Below are 15,284 nucleotides of genomic sequence, written 5' to 3'. Positions count from 1 at the left end.
ATTGCTCTGAAGAGCTGTAACATGCGCAAATACATTGGATATTGAAGCATATTACAGCTACAGAGATCAGGGATACACTCATACACATTGCACATCACAGTGAGTTATATTGCTGTGGAGCTCTGTGATGCACTAATACACATTGCACATCACAGTGAGTTTTATTGCTGTGGAGCTCTGTGATGCACTCACACACTGAACATTACAGTGAGTTTTATTGCTGTGGAGCTCTGTGATACTCTCATACACATTGCACATCACATTGAGTTTTATTGCTGTGGAGCTCTGTGATACACCCATCCACATTGCATATTACAGTGAGTATTATTTGCTGTGGAGCTCTGTGATACACTCAAACATTGCATATTACAGTGAGTTTTATCGCTGTGGAGCTCTGTGATACACCCATCCACATTGCACATTACTGTGAGTTTTTTTGCGGTGGAGCTCTGTGATACACTCACATTGCACATTACTGTGAGTTTTTTTGCGGTGGAGCTCTGTGATGCACTCACACACTGCACATTATTGTAGCCATCCCCATAACCTCCACATTCTAAGTTTTCAAGCCTTTCACTATGAATCGTGTAGAAAAAAAAAAAAAAAGAATCTTTTTATCGCCCGAGCCGTGGAAAGACTTTCTCATAAAAATAAACAGAAGTCCTGGAATTCCAACACAAATGAGTAGTTCATGCTAATATTTATTAATCGCACTAGATGTTTTTAAAGTGTAAAGTCTAATTGTGACATGAGGGGCCACGGCAAGCACTGAGACTTCCCAGTAGGCCATTAAAAGCGGCGTGGAAGAATTGATGCAGTTTTCTTTTTTTTTTTCCCCCTCTGATGCCTTGTTAAGAGAATCATTCATGTCCTCCCCAAAGGCTGCCTCTCATTAGCATGAGCCTGGGGAGGACAGAACAAGCAAACTACAGGCATTCTCGTATAGACATATCTCAGCTAAAATGATCACAGCAGCTGTGTGGATTCTACTGTCTGCAGCGTTATCCCAAAATACTTCTGGAAGAACAGGTACGTGATCCATTGAACAGGTTAACTTACAGCTAAGAGATCACTGGGCTTCCATTTATTACATCTGTCCGTATGATATTTATTCACCCAGTGTGCTAACTAGCCAAAAAAAATAGGCAATCATTGAGCAGAAACAGCTAATTCTCTCTTTTTTTTAAAAATACGCTAAATAAAATAAAACGTGACTTTTGAACTTAGTATTTGACTCAAAGCTTTAGCTAAAAATAATAAATTGCTTAACATAGCAAAAACGCTTTACCTTATTAAATGATTACAAACAATGAACACTATTAAAATGTAATACGTGAGAGAACGCACATTTTTTTTAAGATTATTATAATCTTTATTTATTTTATAAGAAATAAATATAACACATACAAACATCCTTCATAACACATATTTTTATGGTATTGGCGTGCTAATTTAAAATTTGTACGAGTTTATTGAAAAAAAAGCGGTGGATTGTAGAAAACTGCAAAGGGAGTTGAAAATGTACCGTATGCCAAATTAGACAAATTAAAAAATGTTTCCAATGCGGCTATATTTTGATATTTTTTTGGCAAAGAAATGTTTGTTTATTCCAGTCCTGCAATTTGATTTTCAATTCACTGTTAAGGAAATAATTAAATACTTTTCAGAGGGGAGAGAGGTCTGGTATGAAAACTTGGCCAAATAATGATGAGATAAAATATTAGTCTTGTACAAAATTAAATATAATAAAAAATAAAAAAAGCTTACTTTTTAAACTTTTTTTTTTTGTGCGCAAATCTCCGTACATTACATCATTAGCTTTGAGATTTGCCAATGCTAGCAAGTAACTTGATTAATCAAGAGCTTCTTATTCCGACAATTGAAGCAGAAATCTTTTTTTTTTTTATTCTCAATTCTTTATTTTGTTTTTAATATCATATTATTATTAAATCAGGCAATCGCCTACGCAGAGGCGTGTATATCGGTACATGGAAATATATGCATGTATTTGCCTGCGCAGAGGCGTGTATATCAGATCATGTGCATAACAATAAACTGCCTTCTATTTGGGTGCGTGCGTTTCGTAAAATATAAACTTATCGTGCTCAGTTATAAGCCTACGTTTGCCTACGCAGAGGCCTATTATGTCAGTAGTGTTATCATAACAGAATATCAAAATTGCACCATCAGGCAGTACAACTTGTACACTGCAATATTATATATGGCGGCATCCGGGTAGATCTTATAATTATATAAATCCACCATCATTAACGGAGGCCTGCAGATAATCCGAGGGCGGCACGCGTCAACGAAGTGGCATGTTAAGAGGCAGGCATTGCAGCCCATATCTGAGCATGTTAGCAGGTCTTAACCATATAATTCTGTTAAGGAAGCAGTAATACATAACATTAACCTTAATCCCATTGGGGCAATGTGACCGAATAACATGGTCGTTTTTATACTGAAGTAATAAACGTAAATACATCAATTTCGGCATGGGCTGTGGTTCGCCATTCTCAACAGCTGAATATCTATTCTGTGTGTGCATGCTGCGTGGGTTAAAGCCTTATATTTCTATAATGCGTTAAGTAAAGAAAAGCATAGTCATGTCACCATAAACCATAGATACATCAACTTCCGCCTGGGCAATGGCAGGCTATGCTCAACTTCTGGGTAACTATTCTGTGTGTGCTTGCTGCAAAAGTTAGGACCGTATAGTTATATGTAAATGCTAATACTTTAAAAGCTTAATGTGTGGGCAATTGATAGGGTACTGCGGTCCCTTCAGGAGCCTTTTAGCGTTTCAAATAGTTAGTATACATTATTGCAGATTTGTGCTTTGAGCGACTTCGCCTACTGACAAAGAGTGATCTTGAGATGTGCATAACCTAAAAGCAAAGTAATAGTTAAATTGTATGCATGTTAACAGTCCCCCTTTAATGCAGCAGTTCGGCTATTAAGTAAGCAATAGAGACTAACACGGAACTTCTGCCCGTGGGGGCACTGTGGCACAAATAGCCTATCAACTTTTAAATCTGATATGATTAATCTATTGCATTGTTATATGATCCAGTATTAAGGTAATAAGCAGATATACCGTAATATTTGAATAATTTCAGCAGACCATTTGTGTTGTGTATTCTCAGGGCATGGACCCTAGGACATAAAAAAGGTGAGTACCTTCTCTGGAGGTGGTTTATCAGCTCCGCTGCGGGGGGAGGATCCCTCCTCCCACGGTATGTGGCTTCTCGGGTGGGCTCTTGCGCTTCGAGCTGGTTGCTCACTGCTTGGGCCCCCCCAGCGTCCCACATGTAGCAAACTCCCTCAGTTCCCCCCAGGGCTTGCCCCTGCTGTGCATCAGAGAGTCTTAGCGTTGTGGGCACTCAGGGTCGGGAGCAGTTCGGCGGCCTCCCACCCCTGAAAAGTCCGCGGGTCCCCCCCGTCCCCTGCACCTCCCCAACTCCTGCTGACCTCTGCTGGAGCTCCAGTCCTTTGACGCCTCACCCTTCTCCGGCCACATGCTCGGCGTCAGTGCGTGCCTCCCCAGCCACCGGTCCGCCGGGGGTCAGCACACCCCGGTACCGCAGGGCTCGCAGAGTTGGGGGCGTCTGCCCCTGGACCACCACCAAATCCTGGGACCTAGACCAGCTCCTTGCCAGGCGGTTCTCCGCCCCGAGTGGTCCTTCTATGGGATCCGGTATCCTGGGGGTCCAGGTGACCCAGCATGGCTTTCAGCCGCGTGCGTGTGTCCGCCATCTTGGTTCCCCGTGGGAAGGGGCCCCGCGTCGCGCGGGCCTTCGCCCTCAGCCTCTGAAGGCCTGACTCATGGACCGGGATTACCCCCACCGGCCGGGGGGGGGAAGCGGGACCGGGCCGGCGTCCACCTCTCTCCCTCCATTGCCTTACGAGCTCCGCCGCCTCCACATGTGTGTAGGCCTTGTGCCGGACATTCGGGCTTCGCGGTTGCAGCGTGGGAAGCGGCTGCTTGTTCAGCACTTGGGTTCTCCTTACATGCTGCCCCAGCTTCCTGTGTTCTTAAAGGGTAGTATTTCCTGGGCCCTTTTTGGCTTTTTTTCAGGCTCTTATGCCGTTCAGGGTTGGAGCTAGCACGGATGGCTGCCGCTCCGCTCGGCCCCGCCCCCTGAAGCAGAATTCTTAACCCAGCAGTGCGAGTGTTAAATGCGATATAGCACTAAATGCTTAACTCTCTCTGCAGAGATTGGAAATATAACAGTCACTAGCATTGATGAGAACTCACTTACCAGAAATCTCTCGGGTTTGTAAGGGTGCAATAAGGAAGCTGTACACAGATACAGGAACCATCAAGAAGGAAGTATTTTCAGACGTGGAGGTGAAACAGAGGAGGTGGGGGTTAACATAAATAATGTTGCAAATCATTTTATTCTTCCAAAAACGTAAACGTGCAAAAGTAATACAGGTCGGCCAAAAAGCTACAAAATGCATCAATGTAATGTTGATGCCTGAACTGTCCACATAAATATTTATTTATCCCATACACGGATCACTAACAATACTGGAAGGCGAGTCCATGTTACTCTCCAACGCATGTCCGATATATCTTTAATTTTTTTAAATATCTATAATTGTGCTGAAATGTGATTTTCTGTACCCACTACACTGATTCACATTCCATTCAACTCGTTCCTATTGTACGATTTTTAAAATTATTTTATTTAAACCTCTATATTGTAGTAACAAGGGTATACAGATAAATCATACGTAGAGATTGAGTATATTGGTGTAGTTATGTACATATATCCATATGATGGGCAAAAAAGTTACATGCTCCCAGTGTAGTTTGCTCCTTGAGTCCAGATGAAGGCAAATTGTTATCTGGGATTGTGAAGACCTAACAAGGGTATCAAGAAATTTGGTTTAAAAAAATGCCACTTTGTCCCCAGACCACAGTGAATATCTACTATGTGATACATCTAATGCTAACTACCTTCTAAATCACTTAATGTAGTCTAACATGTTTAGCTAACCATAACTTACGTGTGTATTGTGCATCCAGAGATAGGCCGTAGACATACATTAAATTCTGGCTCTGGCAGTAACCGCCATTAAGTAGACCTAGCTGCTCCCAAGCTCATATACTAGACACAAGTAATATTAAGCAGGTTAGAGTGTGATTAACTTACCGTTAACTGTCTCAAAGGTTTTCATAAAAACGTGAAACATACTCAGCTGCTAAGCAAGAGTACCTTGGGAGACGCTGCCTACTACTCTGAAGCATGATACTACAGGCCCACGCACTGGTTGTCATCGGCCTGGGGCCTCCCTGGGGACCTCCTCCTGTATCCCATTGTTCTGTACCATTCCTACTAATTAATCTACGACCTTCTTAGCCATAGCTCTGTATGCCTTAACCAATTGTTAAAAGCAGGTCTTGTGATAAACCACTTGACTTCTCTCTGCATCATATACTAAATAGCTACTACTACATTGTCAGACCTGTTGGTACGTTAGGACTACACCAGTGTAGCTGATCTAGCACTGTTAAGCTTCAATTATTTTATTTTCTTTATTTTATTTTAATTCACTTCAATTAACCAAGCTTGTATCATTATGTTGTTCACATGACGTTTAAAAAACAAAACAAAAATATGGCAGTCTACCTTGGGAGTGTATTACATACCATCTTGTTATTTTTAACTTGTGTTACCCCACAATGCCTTCTCTTTCTATTCTGTACCCCATAACGCACGTGCCATAATAAAAGAAAGATAAAAAAAAAAAAAAAAATCAACCCGATGACATCAGATAAATATTAAAAGGTTTGCGCTACGTCGCTGTATGCCACGTCAGTAACACGAGTCTCTCTGTCTCAATATTGTATTATTAACGCTCTACATGATTTAATTATAATAAAAGATCATATCACATGAAATCACAGTATTTACATGAAAATAAAAAGTAACATGATAATAAAAAAAAAAAAAAAAAAAAAAAAAAATGAAAAATAAATAAAACATGCAATTGTTGAGTTTCAGCTCCTAGATGCGAGGGGCCTAGCTTCGCAAGCAAAACTTGGGGTTCAATTGATCAACCCCATGATAAAAACCTTAAATATTGTTCTCAGAGTTAGTTAGCAGAAGCAGTAAGGGTAGCTATGTTCATTATACTTCTATATGGCCTTTTGCCAATTCAGCTGGTATTTTAGACTGAATTTTAACTATTGACAGGTTTGACCTTATCAGTTGAATTTGGCACCCAGATTTTATAAGAGAAATTAAATGTCACTTGGTTGTCACGTATAGGCCTCGTTTAAATATTTTTTTTTTTTTATAAGCTTTTAAAACAATTTTTTTTCAAAATATTAAACTGTCAAAAAATATACCATACACAAAAAAACATATCACTATATTAAAAAAAAAATCTATTTATTTGTAAAAAATATTTTTTTAAATAGGACATCATTTTTAAAGGTTATTGAAAAATCTAAAAATGTTTGAAAACCCTGTCCAGAAATATAAAATCGAGGCCGTAGTCAGTTCCAGGAGTTCCAAGGGATTTTCAAATTTTAGGTTAAAAATAAAAGTGATTTTGTGAGAATTTGTGCTATTTTAGTCTAAAATTTGAAATTGACGCTGGATTCCAGAGATTACACATTTTTGTGGATTTAGTGTAGAGAAACGGTAAATCAAAACTGGACACGGCAAACAAAACAGTAATTTATAATATGTACTTTGCAAAAGGCTGGTGTTCCAGTTTCCTCAGTGAAAGGCCTCTAGCCATGAGAAATACAAATAGAAATGATTCTCTTTAAACACAGCAAAACAGATGCCAACACAATGGCCGACATAAACATGGCTTTCTTAGAAAAGAGGTATAAAATGCAGCTCCCGCATGGGTTAACACCAGGCTGTAAAGGTCTCAAACATCGTCAATGCCAGACCATCCATCCATGGATGAGAATGGAGCAGTGGGCAAAAAGAGGGGCATGTTTATAAAGACCCCATTCTCTGCTGGTGAGAATGCCAAGGAATTGCAAATTCTAGATGTCGGTGCTATTGAGGCGTCCCGCTGAGCGCACAGACTAATTGTTATTCTGAAGCTGCAGAGACGTAGGGGGTTAGGGAACCAAATTTGCATTCTACAAACAATTTGGATTCCCCCCCCCCCCCCTTTCCCGTTTTTACACCTCAGTTAACTCTTTGCAGTAAACTTTTCGATGCACTTGAACCCAGATAAATAACAATTAATTTAAACCAAATGTAGGAATTTAACAGAATCGTCACAAGTTGTTTCGGGGGTTTTTAAATGTCACACCAGACAATATTTGGGGTGTATTTATTGAGTTTGGAATTGCAGCGATCAGAAACGTTTCGGTCATAATGTCGAAGATGGAAAAATAACTATTTTTCCAGCTTTGACTTTCTTTTTTAGCCTTAGCCATGCATTTCCCTTTTTACCTGCTGTGTTGTCTATTCAATGGCTTTTTACGTTATTACAAAAAAGTGTAACAATAGCAATCTGTATTCTAGAGGTAGCTCTGTGTTTTTACCAGTTAAAGTGACAGACAGATTGTGAAAATCATGTCTTGCCATTCCTTATACAGTGATGTTTGACACCTTGGATAATGTGTTAGAAAGCACATTTCTAAGCAGAGAGGTTCCAATACTATGATTTTGTTCATAGATGTTCCCAGAATTAAAGGAGCGGATAGTTTTTAGCTTGGATACCTAGAAGGAACGCTAGGTGGAGCGTAGCACGATTTGTTTCCTGTTTAATTGTGTTTTTTTATACACAGGATAAAAAAAGATTTGTTTATTAAACTCTGAATTAACGCATTGACATCAGAATTGCTAAATTAAGGCAAATACTGAGGATTTGGAGAGGTTTCCTAACCTGGCTATAATCATTGTTTGGCTTTTTACCGGTGAATGTCGGTTAGCTACAGTTCTAACACTAGCGAATAAAACCCACAACTTTTTCTAAACCATCCCTTGTGTCCTTTTATTTTCTTGTAGATCTTTGGCAACCTAATAAAAGTCCTTTGTTACTATTACCGCCTGCTTGGAATGACACAACGTCGAGCCATGAGCCCGACTGGTCCCTTGAAATATCCAGACAACGGCATCAGGATAGATACGCTGGCCGCCATCTTTTATTCGCCAATCAACAGCGGCAGACGCACAATGGGAAATTTGTGGTACAACCAGATAAAAAAATTAAAGTAAAAAATTGCCTTGACAATAACACGGGGCTGAGGAAACCAAAACTACGTCGCAATTGTGCGTCACCCACAGCTACTGGCGTGGAGGCGCCTCTCTCTCCGCCAAATGTCTATGTAAATTCACAAAAATTGTCACAGGACCAGAGCAAAAGTGAGGTTTCTGCAGATTCCTTTAATTTTCACCAAATTAACCCACTTCAAGACAAAATACTGAGTGATCCACAGGACATGTTCACCGGTGGTATGACCAACGCATATAACATATTGGATCACGATAGTAACCGGCCGAGTAAAATCAACCCGCAAAGAACTGGTGAAGGCTTCCGGAACTACACAAAGCAATCTTGGATAACTAATCGGCATCCGTCTAGCCTCCTTTACCAGTTCAGTCCATTTAAAAAAGGTAAATTTTTCTTACGAATAAAAATACAAAACAAAAACATTTAGGGGAAGTGACCCCGTACAGACATTGTTTTCATATTATGGTGGCATTTCTGGAAATATACATTCACACAAATGCAAACAGGTACTTTAAAAGTATCCACAATTGTATATGAGAAAAATGGTATTCCTGCTTCGAGATTAATGTCTCAGGAGGTTAATATTATTATTGGCATTTATATAGCGCCAACAGATTCCGTAGCGCTTTACAATATTTTGAGAGTGGGGATCTAACTATAAATAGGACAATTACAAGAAAACTTACAGGAACGATAGGTTGAAGATATAGCTCCATGATTGCACTGATATAATAATGCATTTTGACAGACCTATTTTAACAGATACTTTTATGCAACTGCACATTTATCAAGCAAATTAAGTGCTACAGTTGTAATTATGCCACAATCTACTTCTCCTGTGAAATAAAATTAATTTCTACGTAACAATAAAACAAACAAACACATTTTCAACTTCAAGAGGGATCATCGTCAATATATCTGCAGTGGAAAACACGCAATTATATTTTCTTGAACACGGACATCATCTCGCGTGGCACAAGTTGGGGGTATCACTGCCAATGACATAATCCTGCTACAGTCTATAAAAAAAAAATAGCAATCTCCTCTGATGGTATTTTATCTACAGGTGGGGTAGTCAGTGGAATGGTCATTTGATCGACACAAATTTCTGAAGAAGCAGGAAGAATCAGCTATTTTTTTTAAAGTTCAGTTAGTTTGACCCATACTTTGATATTCACTTTTAATTCTAGAAAATCCAAATTTGGCAAATAATCCTGCTAGTCTGATGGGTTTCAATAAACAGCTCTTTAAAACGAAATATTATATATCCGTTATATAGGATCCGAAAGTAAAGAGAAAATATGTCTGAATGAATGTCACAAGGAGAAGGATGAAAGAGACTCTTACTGTAACAGTGATTTCGGTAAGTATATCTTGTCTTATTATACAATATATAGAAAGATGCAGATAGAATACACAAACAGCAGATCGGTGCTTCTTGTACCGTAGCTTGGGTTGGGATAAGTCACAAAAAGGGGTCAACACTTAATGGTATTGTTTAAACCACTTGAACAAACAGGGACATCATATGCAGGCCCTGGCAACTTCCCAAATATATGATGTTTACCCTAGCAGTACTGCGTTTTACAATTCAGTGCAGACTCCCCTGACACTGGCGGAGAATCCAATGAGATGCACATAATTGGTTGCCTGTCAAAAATGGTGATAGACAAATAGGCAGACAAACAGACATAGACGGACAGATCCACAGACAATCTCATCCATTTTCTTGTGGGCCAACAGTATAAAAACATGATAAAACATGGTAAATCATTTGCCAAAGGTTTTGCACTCAATACAGCTCAGTATGAGGTTCTAGATTATTCATGGTCCAACAGGCATGGATGATTCATATTAATCCAGTGTAGACAACCACAGAACTCTAGATCCCCCAGATCTTGTAGAACTACAACTCCTATGATGCTTTGCGTGACTTTAGAATAACAAAGAATCATGGAAGGTGTATTTTTTTTTTTTTTAATAAAACATCTGGGGATCTACCTTTTGGGCACCCCTGCTCTAGATTATTCCAGTCAGATCTGGAAGTCAGATGTTGGATTCTTTACCAGTCCACGGTAAAGGTTTCGAGTTCAATGATATTCCTGCAAGAGTTAGACCCAGGTTGTAGAAGAGTCTGGGATAGACCATTCTATAATCAGTTCTACACAAATCCAGTTTAGAAAGAAAGCTGCTTGGCTCATATGAATTTTTCTCCTTGTGAAATTATGTCAGCTTAACCGTGGCGTGTTAGGATGACGTTTAATTGTGCTTTATATTCGGTCGCTCTGGACACCCATAAATATATTTACATCTTCATAGCGCTCAATGGAATAGTTCACAACGTGGAAACACTCAGCAAAGGGACGCACCTTCTGACACTTCTCGTGAACAGCGCAGGGCTGTACAAGATGAATCGGCTCTATATAACTCCTGACGGGTTCTTCTTTAGAATAAAGATTTTGGCTGTGGATACATTAAGATGCCATAAACCCTGCCTTGACTTCAAACTAGGTAAGTAAAAAATTTAAAACACCGTACAGAGAATGCAGGGAGCATTTAAAAAAATATATATTAAAAGAAATACCTTAACCTATTCAGAGATAATCATAAAAGTAATTAACAGTTTCACTAACATGTATATGCACATTATTGGGGTTTGTTTTACAATCCATTGCAATGCGTAACATAATATTAATAAACTTCACCTCGGGTAACCATCAAGATGTGAAACTAATTTATTAGCTAGATGGTAATTACTTTGAAATACAGATACAGTCAGGAATCTATCCACTGCCCACATACAGTCATAATGATTATATTCTGCTGACATGTAGGGAATTGGAATTCCCCGATATACCAGCAGATTCTTTACTCGTGTTGCAAGTTAAAGGATAGTATATAATGTCTTATACTTCGTACACACTCCAATATTTCTGCAAAGGATGAATGAATAAATGTTTATTTAACTTTTTATATAATTTATAAAGTATTTACGAACAGCTTTACATTTAGAAAATTAGTGATGTTTCCTAACTGTATGCCCTAGTTATGCATTAAGTTTCAAATAAAAATTAGGCTTAATTATTTACCTGACGTTGTACACAAAGGGGGTACTTAATTTAAAGTACGTTTCTAGCGCTGGATAGCGGAAAATAGGAATTTATGTTACTCCATTCAGATGTCGATTTTCTTGCGTCATAAGGTAAGCTTGGGGATATTTCCTTAAAGGGACACTTCAAATATTAAATTAAAATTGCTGTTTAGTAGATATATCCTGAATGAAAACTTGAATGTATTTATAGGTTTTTTTTTTCAAACCCTCCCCTTCTAACCCCGCCCAGACTTTCTGTGTCTGTCCAATCACAGACTTCCCAATGCAGCTCAATGAGACGTCTTTGCAAGGCAGGTGGTCTGTGCAGTTGCTGCCTCTTGAGTTTAGCTCCATAGAGCTAAACAACAAGGAAGGAGCAGGACCTGTTGCCACGTCAAATTGACAGCCAAGGGGATGTAACAAGGTTCATTTATAAAAGTAATTCTACTGAAACTCACACTTTGGGAAAATGAAAAAAGAGCGCACACTCGTCACACAGCTAAAGTGCTTTAGGGGTCCGGAGTTTCCCTTTAAGTAGGACCGATCAAATTAGACTAAGAGCAGGACACAGGCATATTGCAGGTTGGAACAAAACTAAATACATGGAATATATAACGAAAGCACACTGTGGCCGTGTATTTTTAATATTTTTATGACTTATTAAGTAGAGAAAACAACTTGTGAATGGAATGAATTAATTTATCTTTTATTTTGTTGTTGTTGACATTCTTAATTTTTGTTGTGCAAATCAAGATAACTTGCAGGCTGACGATGCCACGATAGCAGAGTCTGGCACACAATGAATCCATTTTTCATCTTTAAAATAAAGAAATGCAGTTCTCAAATATTACCTGTTCAATAAATACATTAAGTGCCACTGACAGCCCCTATATAACCACGCAAGATCACTAAGTGCCCTCGCTACGTGTGAATGAACACCTGTTACATTTAGATGATGAATGGAAGCCTGAGATTTGAGTGTGATAGTAAGTAACACAAACGACATTCCAGCAAGTATATTTGTTATTGCTGTGACAGGCCCCAAACTGCTCACACGGAATTGTCTGCCAGATAAATAAAGTCGCACATTTATACAGAGAGAGATCTCCCAAACAAATATTAACTAAATAATTGTGTGCCAAAACAATTCGACAAGTCAGCTATTTTCTGACCTCTTCTAATTTATTCTAAAATATGAACCGCCCTGGCCAATTCCTACTTTTATTGAATAACCCCGTATGTCAGTCCAAATAGCACGACTGCAAAATATGGGCAAAAATAGCCAAACGGTGTATGCAGTGTTGTTGATTTGTTTTCTGTTAGTTTTACCTTAATTTTGCTTTTTTTTTTTTGTCACTACACAAACTTGCAATTCCATTGTAAATTCTCAATAATAACAAAGAATATGAGAACTCTAAAAACAGACAAAAGCTTAGATGAACTCAGTAGCTTGCCCTTCGGTACATCCCTGCTCAGGTCTCAAAGACGTTTTTGCTTCCTTGTGCCATAGCAGAGAGAACCATTTCCAAGGCATATCAGACTGATGCCACCTGCATGGGCAGTCCAGAACTGAAATGCTGGCACGTTCTCTCTGCACGAGAGACGCAGCAACCCTTGACGATCGTTTCGGCCTTCTTTGGGCTTCGTCAACGAGGTGTAGCTGATACCCCTTTAGGCACAGGAAGCATGGGGTCCACGTCTGGATTACCCTTTCGACTGGGGGAGAGCCAAGTTAGTGCAACAAAGAGAGAATATGCGAATATGAGTCCAGAACCAAAATGCCGGCAAGTTCTCTCTGCACGAGAGATCTCAATAATACATTTTTTTAATAATTAAACCTCAAAAGAGTTAATTCACAAAAAGTGAACTCTACTGAATAGAAAATTGAATGGCAAAAATGGCATGTTATCGGGAACACCATCAGTCTATGTGATAAAAGACAATTTGTTGTACTGTGTATTCTGCTCTGTATCCAGAATAAAGGTGGTTTATTTTGTAATTTAGGAAGCCGGTATATTGTGATGGGCCAAGTCTACCACAAAAGATTGGAGCTACCATTGGCAATACAGCGGCTGGCTAACGGGCGCCTGAGGCCGGGTGATGGACTGGTGAGAAGTAGCAGTTATGTAAGGAGGTTTAACAGAAGAAAAGATCGCAAGGTGCTTGCCATCACACACTCCAAATGCAAGTGATTCGTTGGAATTTAAAAGAACACAGTAGATCCTGAGTTATATATCACACAATTCTTTATTCACTGGGATTCTGCCAATAGCAATTCAGTAGTTACTCGCATGTAAAGAGACTAATATATGATGCACTGTTGGGGGAATTGGGGACAGAGTATTAAAAGATTAAATGGCCGAGCAAATAAAATAAATAAATCTATATTCTCAACATTCTGAAATATCCATTTATTGAAGAGTATACACACACACACATTCAGAATTATTGGAGTGGAAAATTCAGATTTTATGCCAAAACATTTCTGGCATCTAGCACAGTAATCTGTTTGGGTATAGATGGAACACGAGTACAATGATATATTTATGAACAGACAGTATTATGAAATAACTATAACATCTAACATTGCTAAATGCAGACACTGTATTCTCTGCTGAAAATGAAAAAGTTGGTAGCGCAAACTTTCCTCATCAAACATGGCAGCATTTACTCCTGGTTTAGCTCCTCCCCTCACGACAGAAAGTATGTGAAATAGAATTCTGAAATTGTTATAAATAGCCCCCCGTCTTCCCATCAGGCAGTCTTTTTTCCTGTCCTTCACGGCAGTCTGGAAGGAGTCTGCTTAAACAGGTCTAGATATGTATTTTATGCTCACCAGGACAATATTTTTCATGACACCAGTCCACTGGATACATGTGGCTAAGCCTCTTCCCATGAAGATCCAGTAAACAGCACTTCCATAAGGTGACTATGTGGTTATGCCTCGTTTATGTATACCACCATGTCTGGGTCTGTTTTAGACCTTCCCAAGCAGGTAATGACGAAAGGCGCATGGGGTGTGCATGGACGCCTATAGATTAAACAGTTTAGGCCGTCAGTGGTTCAAATCCCCATTTGCAGTTGATACACAAGCCTGCAGAAGTTAAATTGTCTCCATTACTGCTTAGTATATTTTCTCACCTCACGTTAGTACATTAGTAATTTAGATTAAAGACTAGTATAAGTACCGGGAGCATTTAGGTAAGTTTATACATAACTTTTTATGAACGGGGAGCTACGGATTGGCTTAGAGCATAGCTTTTCGGCCAATTAGTGGTGCCCCTGTCCGACGGCACTCTGTGCTTCCTGTAATTCAGATTTGGAAGCCGGATGCCACCTGGTGGACATGGTGATCAGCTCTAGAGGCAACCTTTGGGGTTAAACTATTTGAGAATATTTTAACCCAAGTATGTCAAACTCGCGGCCCACAAGAAGAAGACAGAAGATCCCCACACCAGCTCCCAAAGGTAGGGAACAATAAATTAAATAATGTGAGTGCAAGAATGTGTAAATGTGTGTGTGTGTGTGTGTGTGTGTCTGTCTGTGTGTCAGTGAGTGTGTGTTGGTCAGTGTTGCATTGGCTCCGACTGGACAGTGGAGTACCTGGAGGTGCATGGAGGCACGCAACGCCACGTGACATCGACGTGCTCCACCTTCACAGGGTTTCAAGAAGTAGCAGGAGGATCAGATTTGGCACAAGGTGGTAGAGGGGGGTGCTTTGGTTTAGTAGAAGGGGGGGGGGGGGAGAGACTGGGATTTAGTAGAGAGGGTGCTGTGGTTTAGTAGAGGGGGATGCTGTTTTTTTTTTACTGTACTTTTTAAAATAAACCTATGTTTTTATGAAAATTTAAGGTATTTTTTTTGCGGTCCACATAAACTTAAACCTTGTTTATGTGGCCCGTGCCAGACTTTGAGTTTGACATGCTTGTTTTAACCCATTAAAGAGTGCGTCTGGGGGCCTCTTAGCACCATA

General features: G+C 39.5%; 1 protein-coding gene across 1 annotated transcript; it reads left to right on the top strand.

The window, feature by feature from the left end:
- The first annotated feature begins 890 nt into the window (after nucleotides 1-890).
- C5H17orf58 (chromosome 5 C17orf58 homolog) lies at nucleotides 891-13,671 on the top strand. Its single transcript, XM_063453389.1, has 5 exons — nucleotides 891-1,029; nucleotides 7,995-8,603; nucleotides 9,500-9,583; nucleotides 10,540-10,731; nucleotides 13,316-13,671. Exons 1-5 carry the CDS (start codon nucleotides 963-965, stop codon nucleotides 13,501-13,503), a joined length of 1,140 nt encoding a protein of 379 aa, XP_063309459.1. The 5' UTR covers nucleotides 891-962; the 3' UTR covers nucleotides 13,504-13,671.
- The last annotated feature ends 1,613 nt before the right edge of the window (nucleotides 13,672-15,284 follow it).

Source organism: Pelobates fuscus, chromosome 5 (assembly GCF_036172605.1).
Source record: "Pelobates fuscus isolate aPelFus1 chromosome 5, aPelFus1.pri, whole genome shotgun sequence".
Classification (NCBI taxonomy): domain Eukaryota; kingdom Metazoa; phylum Chordata; class Amphibia; order Anura; family Pelobatidae; genus Pelobates; species Pelobates fuscus.
The sequence above is the reverse complement of the archived record's forward strand: the minus strand, read 5'-3'. Positions and strand labels throughout refer to the sequence as shown.